The 26,023-nt window shown below is 46.5% G+C and overlaps 1 protein-coding gene across 1 annotated transcript; it reads left to right on the top strand.

Moving 5' to 3' along the window:
* Positions 1–42: 42 nt before the first annotated feature.
* Positions 43–24,466, top strand: LOC115337552 (centrosome-associated protein CEP250-like; the record flags this gene model as incomplete). Its single annotated transcript, XM_041121688.1, is given in 31 exon segments — positions 43–315; positions 1,034–1,116; positions 1,689–1,854; positions 3,797–3,903; positions 5,220–5,449; positions 5,540–5,660; positions 6,048–6,094; positions 6,097–6,129; positions 6,623–6,718; positions 6,930–6,931; positions 7,735–7,878; positions 7,880–7,897; positions 8,221–8,399; positions 8,846–8,873; positions 8,875–9,029; positions 9,952–10,096; positions 10,383–10,529; positions 10,717–10,947; positions 12,507–12,700; positions 14,951–15,078; positions 15,284–15,453; positions 16,322–16,501; positions 17,623–17,757; positions 18,099–18,242; positions 18,694–18,995; positions 20,243–20,402; positions 21,179–21,491; positions 21,926–22,053; positions 22,318–22,438; positions 24,140–24,198; positions 24,200–24,466. Coding segments are annotated over 31 exon segments (4,491 nt in total), but the record flags the coding sequence as incomplete, so codon positions are not given.
* Positions 24,467–26,023: the final 1,557 nt, after the last annotated feature.

The raw sequence follows: 26,023 nt of genomic DNA, 5'->3' as shown, positions 1-26,023 counted from the left end.
GGGGCGGCCCCGGGCCGAGGCAGGCAGCTCTTAGGATGAGCAGGTAGCAGTACGTGTAAAAGAAACGCCGTCTCAGTTTCTTCAGCACGAGATAAAGTGAAGCTTCCCTGTATCGTGACGACTTCTTGTTGGCGGCATCGGCAGCGCTGTGAAACGTACTGTGCTTGGGCTGTAAAGACTTGGAGAAAAGCTAATGCAGGAGGAGCCGAGCCTGTTACAAGCCGCATTCGCTCATCTTCGTTCTATGTCTCCATCCAGGTACTGCAGTACCGGACTCGGTGTCGAGAGTTGGAGCAGCAGCTGGCAGCAGGAGGGGTGAGTGTGCAGGTTGCTAACTAAAGACCGTGTAGGCAGCATTCGTTAACGCAGGCCAAAGCAAGCTCCCCAAAGCAATGGCAGAGGGAAGCAAGATTTTGCTGCCTGAGGGTTTAAAGAAGCGCTGTAAGTTTGCCTGCGAGTGTTTTGTCCAGTTGCCATTCTTAGAGGAGCCGGTGGTCCCAGAAATGCCGGTGCAGGAAACCCTGTGAAGGGGGATTTTAGTTTTGAGAAAGAGTGCTTTATTGCTGGCGTAACATTTTGTCGTAGGGCTCAGGAGAGGGCTACACTGCCTGTTACGTTATATGGCCGTCTCTGAAAAAGAATGGGTTGAAACGTGGCATTTTGGAAGGCAAGAATGCTGGCGCTCAACATACGGCTGTGTGCTTTTCTTTCTGCTTCACGGCTAAAGTAAACCTAGGAAGAACAAAGGGTCGGGGCGTAGGAGAGCATTCCCAGGCTTCAAGTCGAAGTGAGCACTCACGGTTGTGAGCTAAGGAGACCTAGCTGCGAGAGTGCCACAGTGGGGGACTGAGGAGAGCTACTCGCATTGAGCACCACCCTTCCCCTCCCTTGCTCTCCATAGTCACGACACTGTTACGCCTGGGAGAAGCCACGAGCTCCTGAGCTACCCAAGCGAATGGAGCGGAAAGCGGTGGATGCTAACAGCAGTGAAGGGAAGACAAGAATTTGACTAAACTTTTCCTTTCTTCTGAAGGGCCCCCTTCCAGGCGGGTGGGAAGCCACAGAAGACCAGAGCCTGGAGAAAGCACTGCTTCAGGTGGAAGAGGAGCAGCAAAGGTACAAGGAAGAAGCGTTCCCTCATACCTGGTATCCTGGATGCTCGTGGAAGTGAGGGAAAACCTGTCAGTGCTCCCTGGTCTCCCCAAGGGGAGCAGTTGGGCAAGCTGCTTTGAAAGGAGAAAGGTCCACAGTCTGTTTTCTGTGGTGCAGTAATAGCGTTGTGTGCTGAATGGCTCTGTTTTGAGCGGGGGGTTATGCCGGGTGACTTCCAAAGGTCCCTTTCCAGCCTAAATTATTCTGTGGTTCAGTAGGTGAGCGGCTCAGCAGAGTGCTAGAGAAAGGTGATGCGTCCAGTGATCAGACAGCACGAAGGGGAGGCAAGACGTGAACTGTGGGCATCGTCAAAGTTGAAGGGGAAACCGAAATTGTGGGTGGAAGTAGAAGGCTTAAAGCAAGGAGAAGCAAATGAGTATGCCATCACAGAGAGATCTTAGTTAATCCTAGAAAGCACTTTTACTGCCTCTCAGTTTGACAACAAAGTCAGTGTTGAGGGAGTTGGGAAATCACGGAGATGCTGCTTGTGGATAGCAGTTGTTCAGCGACCTCATTGCTGTTTCTCCCTTTCCAAGGTGTGAGACTCTGGCAGAAGTGAACACTCTCCTGCGGGAACACCTCGATGAAGCGAATGAGGTTAATTCAGCCCTTAAAGAAGATGTTGGAAAACTGACGGCGGATTGGATGAGGGCCCGGGAGGAGCTGGAATTGAAGGAGAGCGAGTGGCGCAGCGAACGTGAGGTAAGGATGGGCGACGGGAATGTCAGACGCGATGCCGGGGTGGAATGAGAATGGGTTTTATTTCTGGCCTAGAGAACTTGCTGTGTGAAAGTCGTGGCACTGTTGAGGATGTATTGGTGTTTATGAGCAGAAGACAGGGGTGTGAGATGGAGGAGTGTCAGCAAATTGTGGTGATGGAAGATGCCCGCGTGCTGTGACCGTACTGCTCGTTCTCAAAGGCAAATGCTTGCTGTTGCTGGGCACTGTAGGGCAGTGACACATGAACGCTCGTCTGTTTTTTAATAGTTCCTAAATCTCTGTCTACAGCAGTGGAGACCGAAGAGAGGTCTGTGTGTTCTCAGATTCAGGGTAGCCAAGAGAAGGACAGCACAGGCCTCCCTTACCAATAGGCTGTTGTAAGCAAATCTGACACTGGTCTCGGAGGGGCTTTTTGTCTTCCTCCACCGAGCCTGTTAGACACCTCTGCAAGGCGAGATGATGAATCGCGATCAGTTTGCTTTGTTGATACCCGCTCCTGCAGGGGAAGTGTGGATGTTCCCTTCTTTGCAGTCAGGTGGCAGGTCTACTGAGGGTGCCTCTGTGGTGGCTCTTCAGTCCTTGATGCCCCCCCCCGTTGGAATAGTTCTTAAAGGAGACCTGGTGATGAGGGTTGTACCCTCTCCTATCTGAAAGGCTTGTACAGTGACAGCTGTTGCGTTAAAGGGTGAAGAAGTTTGGCAGAATAAACCCCCTTGCGTTCCAGCTTATCCTCAGATGTCAGAGGCGCTGGGGGTGGCTAAGTCTAATTTCTGAGTGATGTCCAGTTCAATGCTATAAGTCTGGTCGTGTTCAATATATTGAACTATCATGATGACGGATGCACTAATAGCGTACTGCACTTTCAGTTCAGCCACGTTCAACAAACTAAAACTGCCAGACTTATGGAGTTTGGTCGCTTTAACAAACTATCAGCTACATTTATGAGCAGCACAGTTTATTAAAGCAACAGGAGTACAGATTCTTTTGAATTGCCAGTGATAAATATGCTGTCTGCAAAGCACGTGCAAATAATAATAGTCGACTACAAGTGCATTAAATTATGGAAGAAAAGAGCTCTAAAGACTTTTAAGTTTCCCGGGAAAGCACTCGCTACAGCCGAGTGTCCGAATCTCACCCAATAGGCATCCCTAAGGGGGAAAGAGAGGGTTCAGCCCGTCGACTGATCCCAGAAGTCAGCGATATCCTCCCGACTTGTCCATGATAGTATCTTCGCTAATAGTCCCCCTCTCCTAAGGCCTTTTATACTATTTTCTTATTAGGTGGAGCTTGAGGGACTCTAGTCATACATACCTTTACTATGATTGGTATAAAATCTTCTTGCTTTACTTTTAAAGGTACATTCTAAAAAAAATTCAGAGCACATGCTCAGTGAGGGGGTGGTTGCACCTGGAGGTGGGTAACGTTGGGGATGGAGGTGTGTTTTGGTATTATAAGAGATTATCATGAACAAGTTCACCCAAAGGACATGATGTTTGCATGTCAGTACCCCAGACGGGGCAGTTATGATATAAATCAGAAGTAGGGCAGGTAGGTCGCTAGAACCCTCATTAGTTCACCTCCCTTGCTTCAGTGGAGTCAATGCAGGGACCTACCGTTCTTGTTCCTATCTTGTTCCGTGTCCCTGCGATGATATCCCAGAGCCTGGCCGCGGTGCCTCCACCCTCCGCGTTGCTCCTCTTCGGGTCAGCATACCAGCTCCCTTGTTGCTAACATCTAAGGTTGCGGGTTATGTGGCTTAGGGGATTATTATGGAACAGATTCCCTGCATATCCACTGCATTCCACTCTGGAGGTTTACCTTCCCCTAAGAGGGGTGGGGGAACGTATCGATATATCACTTCCAGTAATCATTCCACGACAGCGAAGGCTAAAATGGCATTTCTTTTTGTCTTTGCGTTGTTTAGCTTATGACAACTACTTTAATGGGTGAACATAGCCGTCTACTCAGCCTATGGCGTCAGGTGGTAACCTTCCGCCGTCATTTCCTGGAAATGAAGACTGCCACTGACCGGTGAGTAGAAGTTAAGGCTAGGTCTTTTCCAGAAAAAACACAGCTTCCCTTCACAGCTGCTTTTTGAGCCTTGATGTTACGTTAGCTGCGGCTAAAGATACAATTTCTCTTTTGGTAGTCTGAAGCGATGCCGTTAAGCAGGTTTTGGGCTATTTTCAGAATCATTTTGTTTGATGCTGGTTTTCAGAGAAAACTGAGGGGCTTGGGCTATAAGCAATGCAGAAGCCCTGAACAGGTGACTTGACTATGGTGATGTTTGGGCATATTAACACAGACACAGGCCTATGCGGACACACTGGAAGAGACTCACCAAAGCTACGCGTGCAGCACGTAGAGCGGTCCCTTTAACAGAGTGATTAAAATTTGCCTTAAATCTCACTGGCTTTCTTTTCCCACTGCTCCTGATGGAAAGATCATTCATGAATATATGTATTTTTTTTTTCTTCTCATTTCCAGCTTACATTTATTCTGGTCAGTTTGTATCCTCTTATTCCTTACCACATTGTTGAGAGAAAGAATAGCTTCTCTCCCCTGTTACTGCGTTTATCCAATTTATTTTGCTTAGTTTGATCCCTCCTTTTATGATTGTTTCTTGTTCTTGGGCTCTCTGAGGTTCCTTTCTCACAGGTGCCTTCTACACAAACAAAAATAGTGTAGCTGTAATAGTACGTTCTTCTGGTGCCAGCATGCAATTTCAAACTCTGGGTTACTGTCAGCCGTCTATCTTATTTGATTATAAGCCTTCCTTAATGTGTAGAGTATGCCTGACCTACTGTTTAATTCTTGTGTTATTTGTGCGTTTTTGTTACAACATTCTAGGCTTATTCTTACCTTCTTACCCTATTCTTACCTTCCTGAAATGTTTATTAGGTAGATATTGTCATGAGCCTGTTAGCAGTCCACATGTTGATAATAATAGGTTGCTTGAGGCTGATCCCCTAGGTATAAAAGCTGGGTACCTTGGTAAAATTCCTTACATCTGTTAATGATAATTAGAGTATGTAATAAGGTAGAGCAGGAACAACAATTAATAAGAGTAATAAGAGGTCCTTGAAGCCTTCTGGATGTGCCATACGTTTCCTCTTATCTCTGAGGAGAAAACAGACTCCTTTCCTCAACTATCCTGTACACTTACTGCTCAACTGTTCAAGATGTGTCCTGATCCCAAAGCATCAGATGAAATGATTCGCCCCCAACGAAGATTGACATCTTCCCTGCCAGCTTTCACTGTTGCACAATTACACTGCTTCAGAAGGAGTGAGTCAGCTGGTAAAGATGGTGGTGCGAACATTAGGTCTTTCTTGATTCTTCTTCAGAGATCTGTCAGAGCTGAACGCAGAGCAAATGAGGCTTTCCGGATCTATACTTGTAAACTGCTCCCGCCTAAACTGTGGCGTACGGCCCTGGGAATCCGTTACGCTGGGTAGACCTGTCCTCAAGGATCAGGCACAGCAGCAAGCAGAACAGGAAATAAGCCAGAAGACTTGGGCAGTGATGCACTTACAAGTCGAGGGGGACCCGGAGAAGAAGGAGCTTCAAGACAGGTAATGTGTTTTAAACCTTGCTATTACCAACATTATCTTTTGTGGCTGCTGCTTGGATTCACAAGTGGGCTGCGTTCACATTTAAAACACACCCATGCTGCGCAGCCCTGTTGCTGTCCCTAGTCAAACTATTGCCTTCAACAGAAAGGACAGAAAAAAACATCTGACTGACAGAAGCTCTTCTGAGTAAGACAAGACTGGAAAAGAGATTGCGTATTACAGTGTTTTTGCTGTTAACCGATTCTTGGTGAGAAATGGAGACCCGTATAAAGAGAGCTCCGTCTCTTGTACAGCCCTGTCGCTACCCAGGGCTGTGCTAGAGTTGGTAGGAATTTGCCCAGGGCCATCGTAAGCAACGTAGCACCTCTGTACTGACAATTCCTTGCAAGACTGAGTGCAGAAGGCCTTTGGGGAAAGAAGTGCCATTTTGCAACATCAAGCCTATTAACCTGTAGAGGTGAATGCTGCCTTTGCTGTATTTTCTGGGTTGAACTTTCTCTGCTATGCTTCTGGGAGATGCTTAGCCCTTTAACAGGTGATGGTGTGCAGGGCTTTTGAATGGCACGTGGACCTTCTCTTCCCAGGGTGATGAGCTCTCAGCCTGCTTGTACAGTCTCAGAAGCAGAACGAGGAGAAGGAGAAGACCATGAAACACTTAACGACACTGTGGAGATTCTAGTATGTTTTAACTTTATCTGGGAGATAGCCCAGTGTTTGCTCTCCAGCCTTAGCACAAAGAGGTGTGGCTTCCTCAAGAGAAGAGTGCTAAAGATGCTAACTGTCTGGGAACGTCATCAGGCACATTGCCAAAACATTCCTTGTGTGTTTGGCACATGTGGAGTCCAGGTCCAGGTGCAGGCATGGTAGCGGAGGCTGCAGACAATCCAGGTGTCTTCCTCAGGGGGTTGCACCAATGCTATTCTGCCTGGGAACTCCAAAGTCTCTAGGGGGTCAAAGTTCTTTGGAGTTGACAGCTTCATAGTGGTCTGTAAAAACTAGCTGCTGGGTCTTTCTCTTCTTAGTGTTAGCAAAGAAGAAATTGAACAGATATGGGAAGGAATATACTGGATTCACCAGGGCTGAGGCTTATTGGCATGGACAGTGCTACTGAGGACAGGAATGCTACAGAGGGGAGCAGATCTTCCCTGCCCACCCTTTCTTTATTCTGTTCTCAGGAAGCAAGTCGGTTGAGAAAGAATATGAAGCTTCATTGACTAAAAGTGCCAAAGAAGAGAATCGTTCCCTCCAAAAGCTGATAAAAGATATAACAGGTGAGTGTACAGAGTTGGGACCACATCCCTGTAAATTTGATTTAAAAGTACTTGAGGAAGGCAACAGACTATCCCAGGGAATAGATGTATATGTTGTGTACTGTCTATGTTAACTGTGATTGGCTGTTTAATTTTTATATCACTTTTCTGACGTAAAACCTGTTACAACTTCTGAGCTGGCTGTCCTGTGACACTTCAGCTGAGTCGCAAGAAGTTTCAGTACCTTTGCCTTCACTGTCCCCGCTTAGGTGCTCTCTTGGACTGTGCTTCTGAGTTGGCTACTTGACGTTTGTATTCCTGTGTTTCTTGGAGGCTTCCCCCACCCTCCTTGAGCAATGACTCTCTTGTTCTTCAGATTTTTATAAAGGTCACTGACTCAATCGTTGCACTTGCCAGCTCTGCTCCTTCACTCACATTCACTGACCATTTTCTCCCCAGAATCACAACTGGTCTAACTGTTTAGGTGGTAACTTTAACTTAGTCCTAAACTTCACTCTATGGAGGGGTTTCAATCATCGGATCTCTTACGCAGCCTCTCACAAAGTCAGTCAGTTTATTTCCCCTTGCATTGTCATTTTTATATCCCCGTGTGCTACTGCTCAGAGTCATTATAAACATTAGCTTTTTCGTTTGCTGTTTTTCCAGTATTCATCAGCTTCCTTCTTCCCTGGGCAGCGTTAATGTTTCCTTCATTGCTATTTCCAGTGTTGATCTGGTGCTCGGGTATGTGGCTCTAAGCAGCTGAAGGAGACCAAAATCATTCCTGAGAGCTTCAAGAAACTGAGTGTTCAGGCAGCCTCCAGTCACTTCACACTTGTTTCTTCTTGTTTATAGTAGCTGTACTCAGAAATCCCCGGAGTACTTGTGGCCACAGGGACAAAACTTCCTTGTTGACTGAAGAAATTAGAGAATTGAGTTTTTAATGACTCTAGGGTGAAGTGGGGGGGAAAAGGAGAACTAGATAAAGAAAACCAAGTAGAATGAGCAAAGAGTAACAGCTTGATGTGGGCTTTCAGGTGGTGTTAGGTGACAGTGACAGCATGGTCAGCATTATCTGCACTGACAGTTCCCAGCATGCAGAGTCTAGCACCATCCTGTCTTGTCTGAGCTCCGTTGATGCAGAGCATGCCTTTGTATTGGTTCAGGAAGCACTGGCAAGGAAGGCGAGGAGCAACACAGGTGAGGGTTTCTGCTTGTCTTCACCACTGGCCACAGGCTCAGCTGCTAATGCTCACTTAGCTGGAAACCTTTCCATTTACTTGAGCCAGTTTAGCCAGTTTCGTTCTAGCCTTCCCTCTCTTGGTACTGTATTGCCTTGCCAGTCTCGCCAGCTCTGTGTTCTACTACTGCTTTTCTCTCCTTGATCTCCACTCCCTCATCACACACAGCTTTTGCCTTCAGGTGAGCTGTCTCTCTGCTTGCTTCTTCTTCCAGCTATCTGGCACCATCTTCCCTGCTCCTTATTGCTTGTTTGTGCTCCTTCCCTGCCCATTTCCTTGCAGGCCCTAAAAGAAGAGCTTTCGCCAGGCAAGGACTCCATCAGTTTCCTGCTGCACCAGCACAGAGCAGCAGGAGAGAAGTGCAGGAACCTGCAGCAAAGGCTTGAGCAACTGGAGGAGGAATGCAAGACATCCAGCAGCCACCGGCAGCACCTCCAGTCTCTGGTAGAAGCACTCAGAAGGTGAGTGTTTCCTCCTCCTGTTTCTAGAAGCAGTCTTGCTTCCAGTTCTGGGGAGTTCAGCATGTGTTACTGAGGCAAAGAACTCGCCTGCCCTACCACGTGTATGCCTCTCTTTTGCCACTCAGCATCCTCCTGTCACTGCTTTCCACGCTCTACTGTGAATCCTCAGGCTGTCTTGGAGTTTCAGAGCGATGTTGGAAGACAAGACGGCCTCCCTCTCGACATGCTGCTTGTCTGAATTCTGTTTCTTTGCATGCCCTTTCCTAGCCACTGCTTCTCACTGAACGAAGGGAAATCCTGCCTTTCTTTCTCTTTCCTCTTCGGTTACCTTGCAAGGGGGAAGAGCAAGTTCTTCCTTAACCGTGGTCCCACAAACTCTATCCTGGAATGATGAAAATGGGACTCTTCAGGCCTCTTCCCTCTTCTAACTGAGCTTGTCTCTGCAGTGACTGTGCAAACCTTGAGAAAACCAGGAGAAGAGCTTCGGCAACAGCTTGAACTAACGGAGCAAGAAGCCTCGCGTCTGCGTCAAAGTAACACTGAACTGCAGCTGAAGGAAGATTCAGCCCAGGGGGAAAAGGTGGAGCAGCAAGAGATGATGGAGAGAGCGCGTCGTGACCGGGAGCTCCTGTGAGCGTTAAAGCCTTCTCTGTGCAGGGGTGGGCATTGCTGGACTTTAGGAGGCCCATGGTAAAGGAAGAATTTTCTCATGCTCATCATTTGTAGCATAGAAAGGGAAGGGAGCACATGGGCAGGTCTGGCTACCTACCAAATATAGCATAGCTGCCTCCTTGTACTTTCTTTATGACCCTTGAAAAAATCACTCCAAACCTGACCAGAGTAGTTGATGACAGGCATAAGCCTGAAACAAGAGGGGCTTCAGACTGGATTTAAGGAGAACAAAAAAATGGAACCATGAAGGCAATCATGCGGCAGAACAGGTTGCTCAGAGAGGTGCTGCAGATTCCACCCCTGGAAATTGGGAAGACCCAACTGGATAGAGCCTTGAGCAACCCGGACTGATCCCATAGCTGACCCCAGCTGCTTTGAGCTGAAGATTGGGCTAGAGGCCCTCCTGGGGTCCCCGCCAGCCTGAATCATCCTGTGACCCTGTGATTATTGGATTGGAGATTCATACACATCTCCTCCCCAGATAGCTTGCAGGCTCTTTCATCGTTTCACTGCTGAAGGCAAGTGTAATTGTGGGAATATTAATCCAGAGTTAAGAAGTCGTGTCTTACCCAAAGAAGAACTTTGGAAAGGAGAGAGAGGACTAAGAGGCAGGAGGCTGTTGAGAGCACCTGAACTTTTTGGAAACTTCCTGTGATTTCTGGAAGCTTGTTTACTTTGCTCTATGACAAACGTTTCACCTACAGCAATGACAAAGAGTGATGCAGCTCTAGTCAGGAAATTCCAGCATTCTTTAGGTTGTAAATAGAAAGCTGTTGGAAATCATTCAAACTGCCGTATCTGGGACATAGGATGTACTCTGGTTTTGGAAATGAGAATGTTTTTTACGTTAAAAACTTGTTTGTCTTTCCCCTTCTCATAGACTGAAGGACTTAGCTGCACTTGAAGGAGAACATTCATCATTACAGAGCGAGTTGGTAGTCGCAAGAGAGATGCTGGAGGAATCGCACCTTCAGAGGGATCTGCTGAAGCAGGAGAAACACGAGCTTACCGTGGCACTGGAAAAGGTATGGTCACCTTATTCCGAGGCAGCACACTTGTGGGAGAGGCAGTTGTGATAGCAAGACCACCACAGATGCTGTTTCTGGCAGTAGAAGACAGGGGCAAGGTTGTTGTCCTTCTTGGAAAATGGTGATTGGACCACAGAGGCTCTCTGGTGTAGTTAGTGCCCACGTGCTTGTTGGGAATGCTGAACCGGGAGTGTGTCAGAGACACAACAGGGGATCTGGAGTTGCTGCTTGAAGTCAGGGATTTTCCTGTCTTTGTTGTCATGTTGTTCTTTTGTCTCTTCAGGCAGAGCAGTCAGTAGCAGAGTTGACAGGGGCTCAGAATAAGCTGAGTGCTGAAATAGCCGACCTACACGTTGCAGCAGCGAACATGAGCAGTATCAATGAAGCTCTTGCGCTGGACAAAGTGCAGCTGAACAAACTTGTGTTGCAGGTGAGCAGAGTTGTCAAAGGTCTTGCCAGGTGTTTGTCTCCAGCTGCTGCTGCTTCTCAGACTTCTTGCCTTCAGACAGTATGACTGTCTGGATATGGAAACGTTGTTCTTTTCTCTGTCCAAGCCAAAGCTCCTACAGAGTAAATCTTACTGTTATTTTATTTCCTCTGTGCTTCTGTGATCGTAGCTGGAGCAAGAGCATGACGTTCTGTCAGGTAAAGTGGACGAGATGGAGAGAGCAAAGATCTCTGACCAGGAGAGGCTGAACTTGTGTGAAAGAACAAACGAGGCGCTGAGCGCAGAGAAAGCCCACCTGGAGCAGCTGCTGAAGAAAGCAGAGGAGCAACAGGAGGGGCTGCAGGTAGAGCTGAGGATGCTGGCAGAGGAGAAGGCAGAAACCCAAGAGAAACTCAATCAGGTGAGACCAAAAAACCTGGTGCTTTCTGGGTGGGCTTTTGGCTGCTTGGCTCATTGAAGCTGTATCTGTTGGATTCTGCAGTGTTTTTTGCCAAGGAGACGCTTGGTAGCGCTGGAGGTCAGACGGCTTTGTTTACTTCCTTCTGGAAATGTGTTGATGGCTTGCAGAGCTGTTGTGCAATTCTCTGAGTCGCCCTCTGCTTCTGCAGATTCCTTTAATCCACCTGTCTGTGTTGGCCTCTGTTTTGGCTTTTGATAAGCTGCAGAGAGGTGATTTGCCTTGCCCACGAGTCTGCGTGAGGCTACTACTCTTCACATGCGTCGAAAGAAGCAAACAGGGTAGCTCTTCACCCATTTTCTGAGGCCAAAACCCCCCGGGGCTGCATGTTTCTATTTATGCTTTTTGTTGTGAAGTCTGCAACTTTCCAAGCTCCGCTTGTTGGGGCCTAGAGGGCGGGACAAAGCGGCAAGTCAGTGTCTGCTGTCCTGTACTGCTAAGAACGGGAATGACATCCTGAAATGGTTGAAACTGTATTTTACGACAATACGTGCAGCTTTGAATTGCTAGATTCTCTTTAGGCTTTGAGGGAGAAGATGAGAAAGGGGTGATCACAGAAGACTGTTTACTCTGGACTAACTGGTTTGGTAGAGTAGGAAAAAGAGCTTGGGAGAATTGTATCGCTGGAGGAGACTAGGGAGTTTGCCATCATGTCAGTGTCAGTTTCATAATGTACAATCTTAGGTCTTATGGCATAACTTTGAGAGGAGAATTGTTTGTTTCTGATGGTCTGTTCTCTGTTAGACAGTCTTGGAGTTTTGGAGTACGTGGGTATGTTTGGCAAATACCCAGCAGAGGTGTTACACTGCAGAAGAAAGCTAAAAAATCACGGTTAATTTTCAAGCTTGAATGCCAGCAAGGTCTATTGGACAACTTGTTTGTGTAAGACAAGTAAACAGTATTGTTGACATGAACTTACTGTACAGAGTCTACCATCTCTTTGGCCACACCAGCCAGAGTTTCATAAATCACTAAATGACACTGCCCACCACAAGGGCTGTCTCCCTGCCAAGGATCACCTCATTGCATCCAACTGCTTTACACACTGGAGCAGGTGACAGTTTGATCTTTTTTTTTTCTCTAGAAGGAGAAACCATGTGTATTTTCACTTTCTTCAGTAAGCAAAGTTGCTTTTGCTCAAAGTTTTCTGAAAATTTCCAGCACTGGAATAGATTCTGATAGAATTTTAGTTTGCAAGGTGGCAGTTGTGGAAGACGTGGTATTTCTGCATGAAAACGTGTAGTCTGGGGTGTGTACGTTTGTCCTGAAGGGGCTGTCTGGTCCCAGGCAACCCAGTAGGGCCTTACACATCGCTTTCAGGTTAACAGCCCTAGTGCCTTTTGGCAGCCCAGGGTGTTAGGGCAGTATAAAGCAGATGCTCTTAAGCTTTCAGGCCAGAGTACCGGAGCTCTTTCTCCTCTAGCTGATTCAGAAGTGGCGCTGGCTGGCTCTGCACAGAACTCCAGAGAAAGGACTCTAACTGTATTTTGTCCCGCTTTCAGGTTCACCGCCAGCAAGAGTCAGCTAGCAGCGGTCTGGAGCAGTTGCGGCAGGAGTCCTCTCACCAAGGGCAGGCACTGGCCAACGTATCCAAAGAGAAGGAATTGCTGGTGCACGAGAAGGCTGCCCTAGAGGTGCGACTGGCAGCCACGGAGCGGGACAGACGAGGCCTTGCAGAGCAGCTGGCAGAGGCCAGGTAAAGGCAGGGGGGAGACCCTAGGCAGGAGATTATTTAATGTCTGTAATTATAGAGGTGATAATCATTACACGAGGATTCATTGCATCCTGTATGCTTTTCAGCTGTTTTCACCTTCCATGGACAGAAAATGGAAGAATCTCGAGCAAAAAAAAAAAAAAAAAAAAACAAAGCCCAAACCAGTGCAGCATGGTTTGAATGTTATTTTTCTGACAGCTAAAGCTAACAAAGCTCTCCTGAGCCTTGGGCTGATGTTTATGCCCCCTTGCACGTTCCTGTGTGAAGTCCAAAGCAAGGCAGCATAATTCCTCAGTATCTGGTACCTTGGCTCTGCATTGAGTAATAATTAAACCATGCAGATGTTTACTGAAACCCAAAGCTTCTCTCTGGTTTTGGTTTCTTGTTCTGCGCGTTTGAACTCGGATCTTTCCTTATCAAGTAGTTTGACATGGGATCTTCAGAATTCAAGGCTATTACGTACGGACATTGCGAGTAGGACGCTGCCATTTAGGGTGAAGCTAGAGGCTCGTGCTGAAAATCTTGAGGGCCTACTGTTTCTAGTCTAACTCTTGTTGCCTGTGGTGCAGGACCTAGAGCTGGTTACACCAGCAGCAGGGAAGCCTCTTTTGAATGCTCGCCAGTCTGCGGGAATTGTTGCCCATCACTGACGTCTGGGTCCGGTACTCCTTACCACGTGCTGTTTTGAGATAGACATCATGAAGGAGTTTATGCAGGGAAGGAGCAAGATTTTGTCCTTCTTTCTGCTGGATCAGGTTTCTAAGATCACATGTGACAAGTTCTTCTTTTAAAAAAAAAAAAACAACCCCAAACTACCCAACGTATTGAGATGTTTGTCCTCCTCTCAGGTCTTTTTTAGAAGACTCCTGAACTTGCAGAGCTGTACAAATTAGAGATTGTTTGTCATGCTTCTTGACTTTTACGCCTTACCACTCCAGAGTATGTTGTTAGCAAGGCTGATAAACACCATTTTGACTCAGTCTGTTTCTTGAGAGCTGCTGCTTCTTCTGAGCTCCAGCTCCTCTTATTTGATCCAGCTGAACTATATTCTGTCAATTATTGGGCTGTAGCAACTATTCTTGCCAGATGTTGGTCTCAAGAGCCTGTTGTCGTCGTCACAGTTTTGGATTCTTATCTTCTCTGTTCTGTTTTAGAGACTGACTTTGATTTATCCTTAAAATGGAGCATATTTACTTTGGACTGCCAGAGATTGGCGTAGTCAGAAATGTGTGCTTGTTCTCCTTCCTGAAGATGCATCCTCCATCGTCCATCAAAGCAGTGGAGTCCTACTGTTGTGGGTCTTATTGTTGTACCACTCGGGTGCCCCTTTACCCTGAAGGATGTTGTCCTGGTTGCATGCCTGTACTAGTGAGGCAGTGCTGTGTATGGTAGGAACCTGGCACACAGGAGGCCGTGTTAGATCAGGGAGGCAACTTCAGCTCCTGGTTCCAGAATCCTGTGTGTCATACGCAGCAGTTGGTTGAAGTCTATGGATGTAACAGTTTGCCTCCGCAGTACTACAACTTCCATTTTAAAGAGCGGCAAGTCGTTTGGGCTACTGCCTACTTAGTTAGCAACGCTTAGAGAAAAGTAGCAAGTTTTTTCTCTTGAACTTCCAAGAGTTTAAACTGAAGGCTACCTGTCTCTCCTTTCAGGTCGTCCTTATTCAGATAAAATCTAGTTCAGATTTCTTAAAAATGCTGCTTACAAGCATGAGATTTTACTATATCATCTGATGTATTGCTTTAGTCCCTTTGAAATACAGGGAGTCTGGAAGATCACCTCCCTATACATACACTGCGAACAGCATCAAAAAGTCACGAGTCAGCCAGGGAGATACTCTTACTCTGTGCCCCCACAGAGCAACCTGGAAGTGACGATGAGCAAAGGGCTGTGAGCAGAGGCTGGGCTTTTGCTTGCTGGCACAGACTTTGTGAGCACAGCTACCCGAGTGTCAGAGATCAGACAATAGCAGTTTAAGATTTGACTATGGAGATCAAATTCAGCTGGGCTTTCTGTGTTACGCTAGGTCATAAGTAAAGCCTGGGCATTCCCTCGGAGGGGCCTGCATTGCTCTTTTAAATGGCAGAAATATGCCTTCTGTATACCAATTTCCATGCAACCCATTTTCCATGCTGAGGGGTAGGAATCTTGAACCGGTTCTTACTGGACTAACTCCCTGTGGGCGTCAGGCGCAAGAAACTCATTTCTCTCCGTATTGGCGTCTTGTAGGTCCGGGAGGGAGACCCTGGAATCCAGCCTGTTTGAGGCTCAGCAGCGCTTATGTCAGCTGGAGATCGCCAGGAGTCAGCTTGAAATCCAACTTCACACAGTCAGGCAGGCCAAGGAGGTGATACAAGGTGAGAGCCTCATGTGCTTTGTTTGTGGTGATCCCCCTGCCTAGGGAGGATGGTATAAAAATAGCTCTCTGTCTGCAGTGCTTCTAAGGAGTGAAGGAGCTGGAGACAGATCCCTCCTACACTGAAATTCAAATGGCTTAAGGTTAGTGAAGTCAGAACCGCTGTTTGTGTAGGCCCTGACTCTTGCCATTTGTCACGTTTGCAGGGGAAGTGAAGTGCCTTCAACGTGAGCTGGAAGCAGAGAGATCTCTCATGAAGCAGGAACGGGAAAACATGGCGCAGCAGCTCTTGCGGAGAGAAGAGCAGTATAACGATACCCTCAGACTTCGGGAAACTGATCACGAAGTGGAAATAAACAAGCTCCTGCAAGAGCTGGTAGGAAACAATATGCTTCTGAATTCTTCAGGCAAGCTTTGTGGGCTGGCTTTAGAAGAATAATAGCCTGAGCGTGTGAAATGGCAGCAAGCGCCTGTCATAGGCCACACGTTGCTAGGCCAGGCAGCAGAGCCAACGGCTCGCACTTGAAAGCACGTGAAGACCTACAGGACTATGCCGGGACAGTAAATGCAAGCCACGGATTCCGTGTGGGCCTAGGACGAGTTGAGCAGAAGGTTGGGTGGTCCCCACCCAAAGCATGGCAGTAAAGGGGTAGGATCTTACCAGACTCCTGTCTACCACGAAGTAGACTCCTAACTTTCCTGCCAACTGCAGTCGTGGGAACTTTGTTCCTTTCTTTCTGTCCTTTCACGGTTGACAGAGGTGTTATCTTTGGGCTTGCAGCATATGGAACAGCCCCTTGTTCCTGGTACTTGAGTTTGTGGCCCATCTTGTGACTAGGGCATCAGGGTACTGGTCTCTTTCTCACCCTGCAGTCCATCTGCCTCTTTTCCTTGATGAGAATGGAGTGGAGCTTTGAAAATAGAGACTCTGAGACTAGAGAGAAATCCTGTAGGCGAGAGGTGCTAGGAAACAGGCAGCCGCCAGAGAGGGGAAGGTAACATCTCCTTTTCTTATTAGTTGGACTCAATGATCTTAAAGGTCTTTTGCAACCTAAAGGATTCTATGATTCTTCCACCTGCTGACCCTCCTATTAAGTTCCTTGATAGGACATGATTTATGGAGGGCACAAAGACGCTACTGTGCACTGTTGAGATGGGGGCTTGTGGGAAGGATGAAGCTTCACATTTTTTCTTGAGGAGCTTGGCTGGGACTCCATCTTGAAGCCTTTTTCTCCCCTCATCAGGCAAGCGAGCGGGAAGGGCACCATTCAGAACTGCAAGAGATGCTGCAGAAATGGGAAAAGGAGAAGGCAGAGACAGAAGGGGAGCACGAGAAGAAGCTGTTTGATATGAATCAGAAAGTTGCTACCATGAAAGCTCAACAAGAAGAGGAACGGACGAGAGCTGAAAAAGCCAAGCAAGAGGTAAAGACTCTGAAAGGAGAATTGGTGTGATTTTTTTGTGAGGCTAGAGCTGTGGGAGATGGCTGGGTATCAGGCTGTGTGGAGCATGCCTTACATGTTTTCTACATTGAATTTGGTGAGGTGAAAGGTGAGCAGGGCTGTCTTTGGGTCTAGGAATGAGTCCTCTCATAGGAAGCCAGGCAGGAATGTCACCTTTCATTTTAAATTTTTTTGCTGCTATTGTGTTCTGTTTTTTTTAAGACTTATCTCAGAGTGTCTACACAGTTCTCTGAATAGTCCTCTTTTGATGTTTACTTAACTCCATTAAAGACCAAAGTGAGTTTGTAGGACTGAATCCCCACAAGGATGGGGTTTTTGTCTGGGGGGCACAAGGGGGTGTGGCAGGGTTGTTGACAAAAGAAAAATCTTTTTAAAGACTCCTCTGAAATATTTCTGAGCAGTCAAACAGAGGTGTCTTCTGGGCTGTGTTTGAAGTCACTTGCTGGTAAGCTATTTTGTGCCCAGATCTCCTTTGCCGAAGCAACCCTGTCATACACTGACAGTCTTCCTTGTGTCCTACCCAAAGTCCTCTTTATGCAGACTGCCTAGGGACAGCAGTACCCCCAACTGTGTCTAAAGTTACTGAAATGACAGGGCAGTGCTCAGAGATGACAGTGTGTCCCTGTAATGTCAGTACTTTCCCAAAGTCTACTGAATACCTTAAAACTGAAGTAATTTTCGCCAAACCTTACTTAGAATATATGAGTTTTCTGAAGGAACTGCTAGCTTCAGCCCTCTGGCAGTCTTGTGTTTTCTCTACTGCCAACTAGGTGCAAAAGTCGCTAGACAAACAGGACACAGCAGAAGACAAGGGATACCCTCACCAGCAAAGTGAGACACTTGAGAAATGACACACTTTTTCCTGTTAGACGACCAAGGGTTTGTTGGAGATTCAACCATGGATGGACCATGTTTATACTGCCAGTCTCACTTAGGAAGCTGTGTTTCCAAGCTGGCAGATAATGACCTAGGAGACCAGCAGCATAGTGCTTTGAGAATGTGTTAGCCCACCAGTCTTTGAGCCTTGCCACACAAATTTTGTATGGGAAGTTTAAACCCATCTTCTCTTTATTTCTGTGCAGGTCCTGCTAGAAAAGGAGAGTGAGAAGGATGCTTTATTAGAGACACTACTCCAAACTCAGGGAGAGTTAAGAGAAGCCTGCCAGCAGCTAGAGCAGCTCAGGCACGAGGTGAAAGAGCAGCAAGAGAATGGGCAGGTAAGTCTGACTAATAGGGTAGGCTGAAAGAACAGGCAGCTGGCAATTGGCTGTAAGCTGAGAGAGAGGCTGAGAGAGCCAGGTAACAGAGTGAAGAGCAGTAACAAGGACATAAAACATAAGTCCTGGGACTGAGGAGGCAAGGGCTATTGCAGGCACTGAAAGGACAGAGCCTGGTAAGCTCCAGAGATCAGCGACAGGAAGGAAGGGTTACAGTGGAAGCAGGGCTGGGTAGAAAAGCAGAAAGAAGTGGCTGAATGAATGTGATTTTGAGATAGAAAGAGGAAAAAGCTGAACCTGATGGCAGGTCCCAGTAATTTGCTCCCCATTTGTGTTTACAGAACATCACAGAAAAGCTGCAAGCAGAGCTGCAGGAAACTCAGGGTAAGATCAAGACAGTGGAGAAGAGGCACAAGGAAGAAATCAAAACCCTCAAAGAGGAGATGAATATCCTTCTTCAGCAGAGGGATGCTCTACAAAAACAGGTGACTGAAACAGCAATAAGATACTCCAGTCATCAGACAGGTGGTCTCTCCCCTTCTTGCCTTTCCATTGCAGTGCAGGCTGAAGGGTAATCCCTCTGACTGCCATCATACTGTGGTCTCCATCTCAGCTGGTCTGAAGGAGACTTACTGGTCAGCTGAATCTCAGCTGCTGCCCTGCACATAGGGGCTAGTCCTTTTGCCTGTTTGCCAGCAATCATCAAAATGGATTTCTGCTGGCCTGTTACTGCTAGCCTTGTTTTTTAAGGTGGTTTTTCGGATGAACATGGTGACCCACTTAGATTTTTAAACAAGTCAGCTGTATCCATTGTGAATCTGGTACTCTCATGATTGGGTTAAATTTAAAGTTGTTCTTTCCCTTTCCTCACAGTATATGATATGGCTGACAGTGACAAGCTGTAGTCTTTGACTGCTTTGTTATGTTTTACTTTAGGTGGAAGAGTTGACATCTCAGCTAGCAGCCTCCGAAGATTCCCAGCAAGTGATTGGCCACAAAGCTCAGCAAGATCTGAGTGAGGCTCAGGAACTGTCAAGGCAAAAGGTGCTGGAGGTTGTGCACCTCCAGAAGATCCTGGAGGAGAAGAGTAGTCAATGGGAGGAGGTAGAACATCAGAACAAAGAGCTGCAAGTGCGTCTGCAGTCATTGGAGGGGGAAAGGAGTCAATGGGAAGAAGTGGAGCGTCATAACACAGAATTTCAGGCTTTGCTGAAGGTCCTAGAGGGTGAAAAAGACAGGTAAATGAAAGCCTGTGAGACTCTCCATTCTGTTTAATGGATTCCCTCTTTCAGATCTTTGCATCTAGAAATAGCTCTGGAAGTATTTCCTAAAAAGCAGAGTTCTGAACTATCCATGCAGATGTGTTTCATTTTCTTTTCTTTTAATCCTTCAGTTACAGTTTTTCTGAAGACAGTGGCTTTTGGAGTAGTCCTTTCCTTAAAAGGATGTGTTCTTTTGTTAGGTTGGCATGTTAATACTTCTAAATGAAACTTTCAGGGGTTTCAAGCCTGAAACACACCAAAGGAGGCAGGACGAGCTGCAGTATAATGAGCTAGATAAATCCATCATCTCCACCTTGGGTCCAGTAAACTTTAAACATTTGGGATCTGTATCAGTCTTCCATCCTGATACCTTTGGTTGGCAGAAGCCATCTTAAAACCATGATTTTGAACTAAGCCAGATTCCTCTCTGAGGCACCCCAGAAACAAGAATGTTTCTTATTGCCATCTGTTTCCTCGTTCCTCAAAAAATCCCAACAGGTGTCTGGAGGGGCTCGAGCAGGGTCTTTGCCAGGCCCAACAGTTACAGATGTTACTGACTGTCCAAGGAATGCAAGAAAGAAGAGAAAGGGTAGGTAGGCTACTTCACCTGGGAAAGTCCTGCCAGTCTTCAATGCGTATCTTCACTGATGAATAGAAATAAAAGGCAGTGCACTCTCGCTTCCCCTGTGAGGGATCCTGCATCTTATATAAAGATCTGAGTATTTCCTCCAAGCCTCCATTACCACTTCTGGTGTTGGCCTTCATTTCTCTAGCTGAAAGTAATATGGGTGCTGGCAAGTCTTATGAAACTCTCAAAGATCACCTTGGTGTCATTTGCTGCTGTCCCTACCAGGAGATACGAGCTAGGGGAAGAAAATGTGTCTTCATTATTGACAAAACCTCTCCCTTGGAGTCTCATTAGTCAAAAGAAAAATTTTCCTCTTTCTTAATGTCTTCATTTCAAGACTTTGTTATGTCATATTCACATTCCCATCTCAAAAAAGATTGGGTATTTAGCCAGTATTTCACCTTTCTTCTGTGGAAAAAAGTGTAGTGGGCACATGCTTGGGTGTGACTGCCAGCCTGGCTTAGGACTGGACAAGCAGCCTAGTTGTTTAGACAAACCTCAGCAGACAAAGCAATTTTCCCCTTGGTGGTGGACGTCCTAAGAGTTTATTAAATGTTACACCATGCTGTAATGAGTTGCATGCTCTCCCTTTCAGGCTGACTCTGTCTCTGGAAGAAAAAGAACTAAGCCTCAGAACCCTGGAAGAAAACAACCTTGCTCAGCACAATGAAGTGTCTCAGCTTCTTTCTGCTATTCACCAGGCCCAGCAGCTTCATTCAGACCACAGAAGAGAAATACAAGAGCTCAACAACCAGGTGACCTATGCACTAGCATCCTCTTCTCCAGGGACATAAAATACCACCTTCGGCTTGTAGGCCCCAACTTGTTTCCCCTCCCAACAATGTACACTCCTTCCGTATTCTGCCCAGAGACTTTGCACATTGAGGTGAAGGCTGGATCTGCTATGTTCTGCCTATGTTTTCCCCTATTTTCTCATGGTTCACAGCATTAAATCTCTGAGGAGAAACAGAAGACTCCTTGGAGCTTCTCAGTATCTCTGTTACAAGTGTTGTCCGAGATGGTGTTTCTACCTCTGTCGGGCACTGAGCAATCTCGTGAAACAGAAGTGGTTATCGCAGTCTGTGGAAGGCACTTCCATCTCAGGCAGTTCCTCTGGCATTCTGGAGATAATAAAGGATGCCAATTTCTCCCCTTTACTTCTACTCCCAAGCCTCCCTGGCAGACCTGCTCTCCATGTAGGGGTGCTTGATCTGCCACCTCAACCTGCCAGCCATCCACTCTCACCCTCACACACACACACACACAGAGAACTTAATTTCTGAGGTTGGAAAGCATGAAAATCTGACAGTTCAACCATTCCTTTGGGGATGGGGAAACTTCCTTTTGGCCCCTTAGCTTCCAGATACCTGTTTCTGGCTTATTTTTCTCAGTTTGAATCTTTGGCTTTGTGCCTTCAGTTTCCAGTGTGTTTTTTGCTTGAAGTAATCTCTCCTTCATTCCTTCCTCTACTTCCTGCTCTGCTGCCTCAGTAGCAGCCCTGTCCCTGAGGCTCTGTGCATCTGTGTTATAGATACAGTCACTGCAGGAAGTAGTGCTGGAGAAGGAGGCTGGCCTGGCAATTCGAGAGAAGCAGCTGCTACAGGATCTGGAGGAATCCCAAGCAGGTGAACGGTGCCTGAGGGACTCTTTGCACATGCTGGAGGCTGAGATGTCTGAGCTGCGTTTGAGGCTTTGCAGCACAGAGAACAGAGCACAGGTATTGGCCACAGAGTGTCAGCAGGCTAACAGTGCCCACTGTGAAGCCCAATCCCAGCTGGACAGGCTGCACTTGGTTCTCCAGCGCGTGATCTGTGACAGCAGAGACTTAGGCACTTGGAGTTCAGGCAAGTTGTGGGAAGCGGGGTTAACAAGTCTATAGAGCATGTATAGGAGAGCAGATGGAGGGAGGGGTGGTTCTTTGTAATCCTGATATGATAGACTTATCCTTTCAGTTTAGGCTGACTCAAGCCTTGGGAAGTCTTGAAAGCCTGACATCCCTGCAGAGAGACAAGTCCATGTTTGTATGTGCAGAAATGAGCAGCATCAAAATGAAATAGGGCCCAAGTCATGTCAAGTCATAGGGCATGTGCGTTCTTCCTTGGGGCAATGCTGACATTAGTGGTCATCAAAATAACGTTAGCCTGTGACACATGTCTTGCCGTAACGTGAGCTCTAGGATGATGTCAAAGGCACTGCCACCTTCTCTTGTGTATAAAGAAGCCTTGTTTGTTGGACACCCTTCAATTAAAGCTTGAAATAGAATGGCTTCTCTCTTCAGAACAGGGTCATGTCTGGGGCCTAACTGTTTCTCAGGCCAGGGACCTTCCTGCAGAGCTCACAGTGGACAGAGTGGCAGCAGCCCTACAAGACCTGCGTCAGCACCTGAAGCAGACTCAGCAAGCTCTGGTAATGTGTGTCTAGTGCACCCAGAAATCCTGTCCCTTTGCTGGGCTGAACTGACAAGCAGAGTGCCAAAGCCAGAATGGGTGTAAATTCTTGTAGGCCGGGTTGGCTTGCTGCCATGGCGAGAAAGGAGAATCGTGATCACATCTACCATTACTGTCCAATTGCCCCTGCCACCTTGGCTATCTCTGCCTTAGTGTTTGTACCTCTTTGTCTCTTGCTAGTAGTGGCTCTGTGAGGTGATGCTTGTCTTCTTACCTCTTCCAGAATGATGCGAGGAAGAAGACACAGGACTTGGAGCTGGAGCTGAGCAACAGGCAAGCTGAGAGGGACCATTTCAGTGCCCACAATCAAGAGCTGCAGAAACAGTTGGCTCAAAGCCAGGAAGGTACAGCTTCTCCTTTCTGACCCACTGACCCCATCCTGTCTCACCAGCCGGGATCTCTGATACCATGCAGAGAAAAAGTGTAGTGCCCGAAGATGGGAAGAGGAGAAAAACAACAAGCATCTATAGAACTACCAGTCAAAGCTTTTTATAGAGAAACTTCCAGTGGATAGCAGTGCATCTAGCTGTGCTACTGGTGGTAATGTGCAGAGGTGGTGCCTTTCAGGTCACATGTCACTGCTAAGTAGGTGTAGCTTAATGCCTCACAGCATCCTTCTCCGTATGCTCTTTAAAAGCACCAGCGTGCAAAAAGCCTTGTCTTTATGGACTTCTTTTTCCTCTTACATGGCAGATTGACAGAGCATTAGTTCAGTGTTAAGCTCCTGTGTTACTGCATCCCTTCTGCTGCTGCTTTTCCTAGTTCTCTGGTACCTAGTGCTTCTGCATCCTTCTTACCTGTTTTCTTGCTGATACTGATTTGGTGTCTGAGCCCACAGCCATAGCAAACACAATTTCTTACTTCCCTAGCCACTTCTTACTTACGCCTTTGGTAACATGTTCACGTTGGGTTTATCTATCAACTGTTTTCCACATGTAATTAGTCACCTCTTCTTGTAATCTCCAGGCCATCCCAGACCCTGCAGGGCTATTGGCCTGTATGTATCATAGGTGGGCAGACATCCCTGCTGCTGTCTCTGTCATTGTTTTCCCACTCTCCACATCAGAATTGCTTTTTCATCTCATTGTCTTGTTTCCCTTGTCTCAGACTACAGAACAGGGAAGCGTGGGCATGCCTCATTGCCTCCCCCATAGGCTGTCGCCTGCTCATGTAGTGCCTTTACCTGTTCAGTATTTCTTCACGTTCCCTCTCTGACATGGAACTGCTGATAAATTTTCAGACTCTTTACAGGAGAGTTTTCCAGGCCTTAGTTCATCGCTTTTTCTGGAACATCTGTAGTTTTTGCTATGTATGTTACATATGATAACAGCTTATATACTTGAAATGCTGCCATTGGATGGATCCTGCTTGTCCCACTATTCAGTTCTTCCCCTCTTTAGTTCCTGTCTATTAGTTCAATCTATTATTTTAGTTTTAGTTCTGTCTATCAGTAGTCCTTCTTGCTTCAGGTCTCGGTAATGGTGGTGATGCTCAGTTGTTCTTGCCTTGCTGTTGTCCTAGTATCACTGAATATTTCCTTTCTTCTTTTTCTGCCAGTCCACAACATATTCCCCTAGCATTTTTTGGACAAATACCAAAGTGCATCTTCAAGCACAACACTGACATCTGTTCTTTTTTCTAGTGTCTCTTAAGTCTTCCTGGTCAATTAACTGTGTCTTATTCAGTCTTCACTTTTGCTGCTTCTTCCTTTTCCTTAGGACACTAGATCTGACTATCACCTACTGTCTTTGTCCTTGTTTCATCAATGTCGGTTCTACCTGCTTCTAACCCCGTGGGTGCCCTTAGGCCTGGCCTTTCAACAAGCAGAAGAGCAAACACGTTTTCATATTCTTCTGAACCTTGCCACTTCCTTTTTTTCTCTGCCTGGAATTTTCCTTTATTTATGTCTGCTTTGAAAGTCCTTGTGGACTTAGGGCCTGGAAAACACAGACAGGCAGATAAGAAAATGATGTTTTCTCTGTAGAATGCAGATCACTTTGGTTTTGCTTTGCTTTTCACATTCTCCTTCACCTTTACTGCTGTAGAGACACAGATGGCAGAACACAAGAAGAACTCTCTACAAGCTGCCTTGCAGGAAGAGGCCCACTGCTCTAAAGGAGGAGGCTATGACTCTACATCAAGAGGTGGCATCTTTGGAAAGGAAACTCGAGAGCACTGAGAAGCAAAGAAGGGATGTCCTGGTGAGGCTGGCAGATGCCATGAAGGGCCATTTCTTATATATTTTTTGGTCTTCTGTTAATTCTACGGAGCAGCTTTTTACAGTGGAGAGCTGTTTTTGGGTGGTCTTGTACAGTTTCAGTCGAAATCTGAGAATATATAGAGTATGCAAATGCTGACCAAGTTCCCCTCATTTTCCCCTTCCTTCACTCATCATTCCTTGTTACCCAGACTTTTGGTTCATGTAGCTGAATTAGCAGGGTTATCACCTTGGGTAAGAAAAGACAGTCCAGAAAGGAGAGATCGATAAGATGATCAATATCACTGACTATGTGGAGAGACCACAGACCACTACAAGAGCAGAAGAATATTGTTTACACCAGTCATTGTTTTTTGGTTTAAGTTTTCCAGTTGTGTTCTGAATAAGCAGGAAAAGATGCCGTAGTGATATAAAACTCAGTTACGATTCAGGGTGTTTATTTTCCTCAATTCTGAAGATTTCTGCCGTCGAAGCTTTAGTCACAGTAATTTTCAAGCTTGTCTCTATTTACGCTGCATGGTTTGGGCAATTATTTGTGTCCAAATCTATGTTTAGATTTCTAAATATCTGAATCTGGAAGAAGGGGTGAGAAGACAAAGTTTGCTAATAGTAGAAAGCTGGTCAACATTGCCCATCTGAGAGCAGACAGTGGGGAAAAAACAGAGAAATTTGAGAACCAAAAGTGCTGATCCAGATAAATATGTATGCCTGCAAGGGGAAAACTAGTCCTAATTTCAAACACAGAATGAAAGGCTGTGATCTGACTGTTACTCCTTCAAGAGGGCACAGTGGGGTTCTAGACGATGGTACCATGAAAAGTCTACACAGTAGAGGTCCAAAAAAAAAAAACCCAACCCCAAACCTGGGAAATCAAATGTTGGGGTTGTTCTCTCTTCCCTTCCTCCCTAATAGAACATCATCATGCCACTGCCTAAATCATGGTTAGTGTGGACTTTAAATCCTGGCTGCAGTTCTGACAGCTCCTCCCTAAAAGAACACACTAGAGCTAAAAGAGGTTCAGAGAAGGGCAAAAAGGAAGATGGAGCTGGCTAAGTAAGTGTCGTGGTTTAACCCCAGCCAGCAACTAAGCACCACGCAGCTGCTCACTCACTTCCTTCTGACCCAGTGGGATGGGGGAGGGAATCGGGGGGAAAAAAAAAAGTAAAACTTGTGGGTTGAGATAAAAACAGTTTAATAGAACAGAAAAGAAGAAACTAATAATTACAATGGTAACACTAATAAAATGACAATAGTAATAATAACAGACTGGAATATGCAAGTGATGCACAATGCGATTGCTCACCACCTGCTGACTGATGCCCCATTAGTCCCTGAGCAGCGATCCCCCCACTCCCCCCAGTTTATATACTGGGCGTGACATCACATGGTATGGAATACCCCATTGGCCACTTTGGTCAGCTGCCCTGGCTGTGTCCTGTGCCAACTTCTTGTGCCCCTCTAGCCTTCTTGCTGCCTGGGCATAAGAAGCTGAAAAATCCTTGACTTTAGACTAAACATTACTTAGCAACAACTGAAAACTTAAGTGTTATCAACATTCTTCTCACACCAAACTCAAAAACATAGCACTGTACCAGCTACTAGGAAGACAATTAACTCTATCCCAGCTGAAAACCAGGACAGTAAGCTGGGAAAGATGCAACCTAAAGGGTGGGTGCAGGAAAGGTCTACAACATCCTGAGAGGCAGGGAGA

This window comes from Aquila chrysaetos, unplaced genomic scaffold, assembly GCF_900496995.4.
Source record: "Aquila chrysaetos chrysaetos unplaced genomic scaffold, bAquChr1.4, whole genome shotgun sequence".
In the NCBI taxonomy this organism is placed as follows: domain Eukaryota; kingdom Metazoa; phylum Chordata; class Aves; order Accipitriformes; family Accipitridae; genus Aquila; species Aquila chrysaetos.
This window is presented reverse-complemented; position numbering and strand designations above follow the sequence as displayed.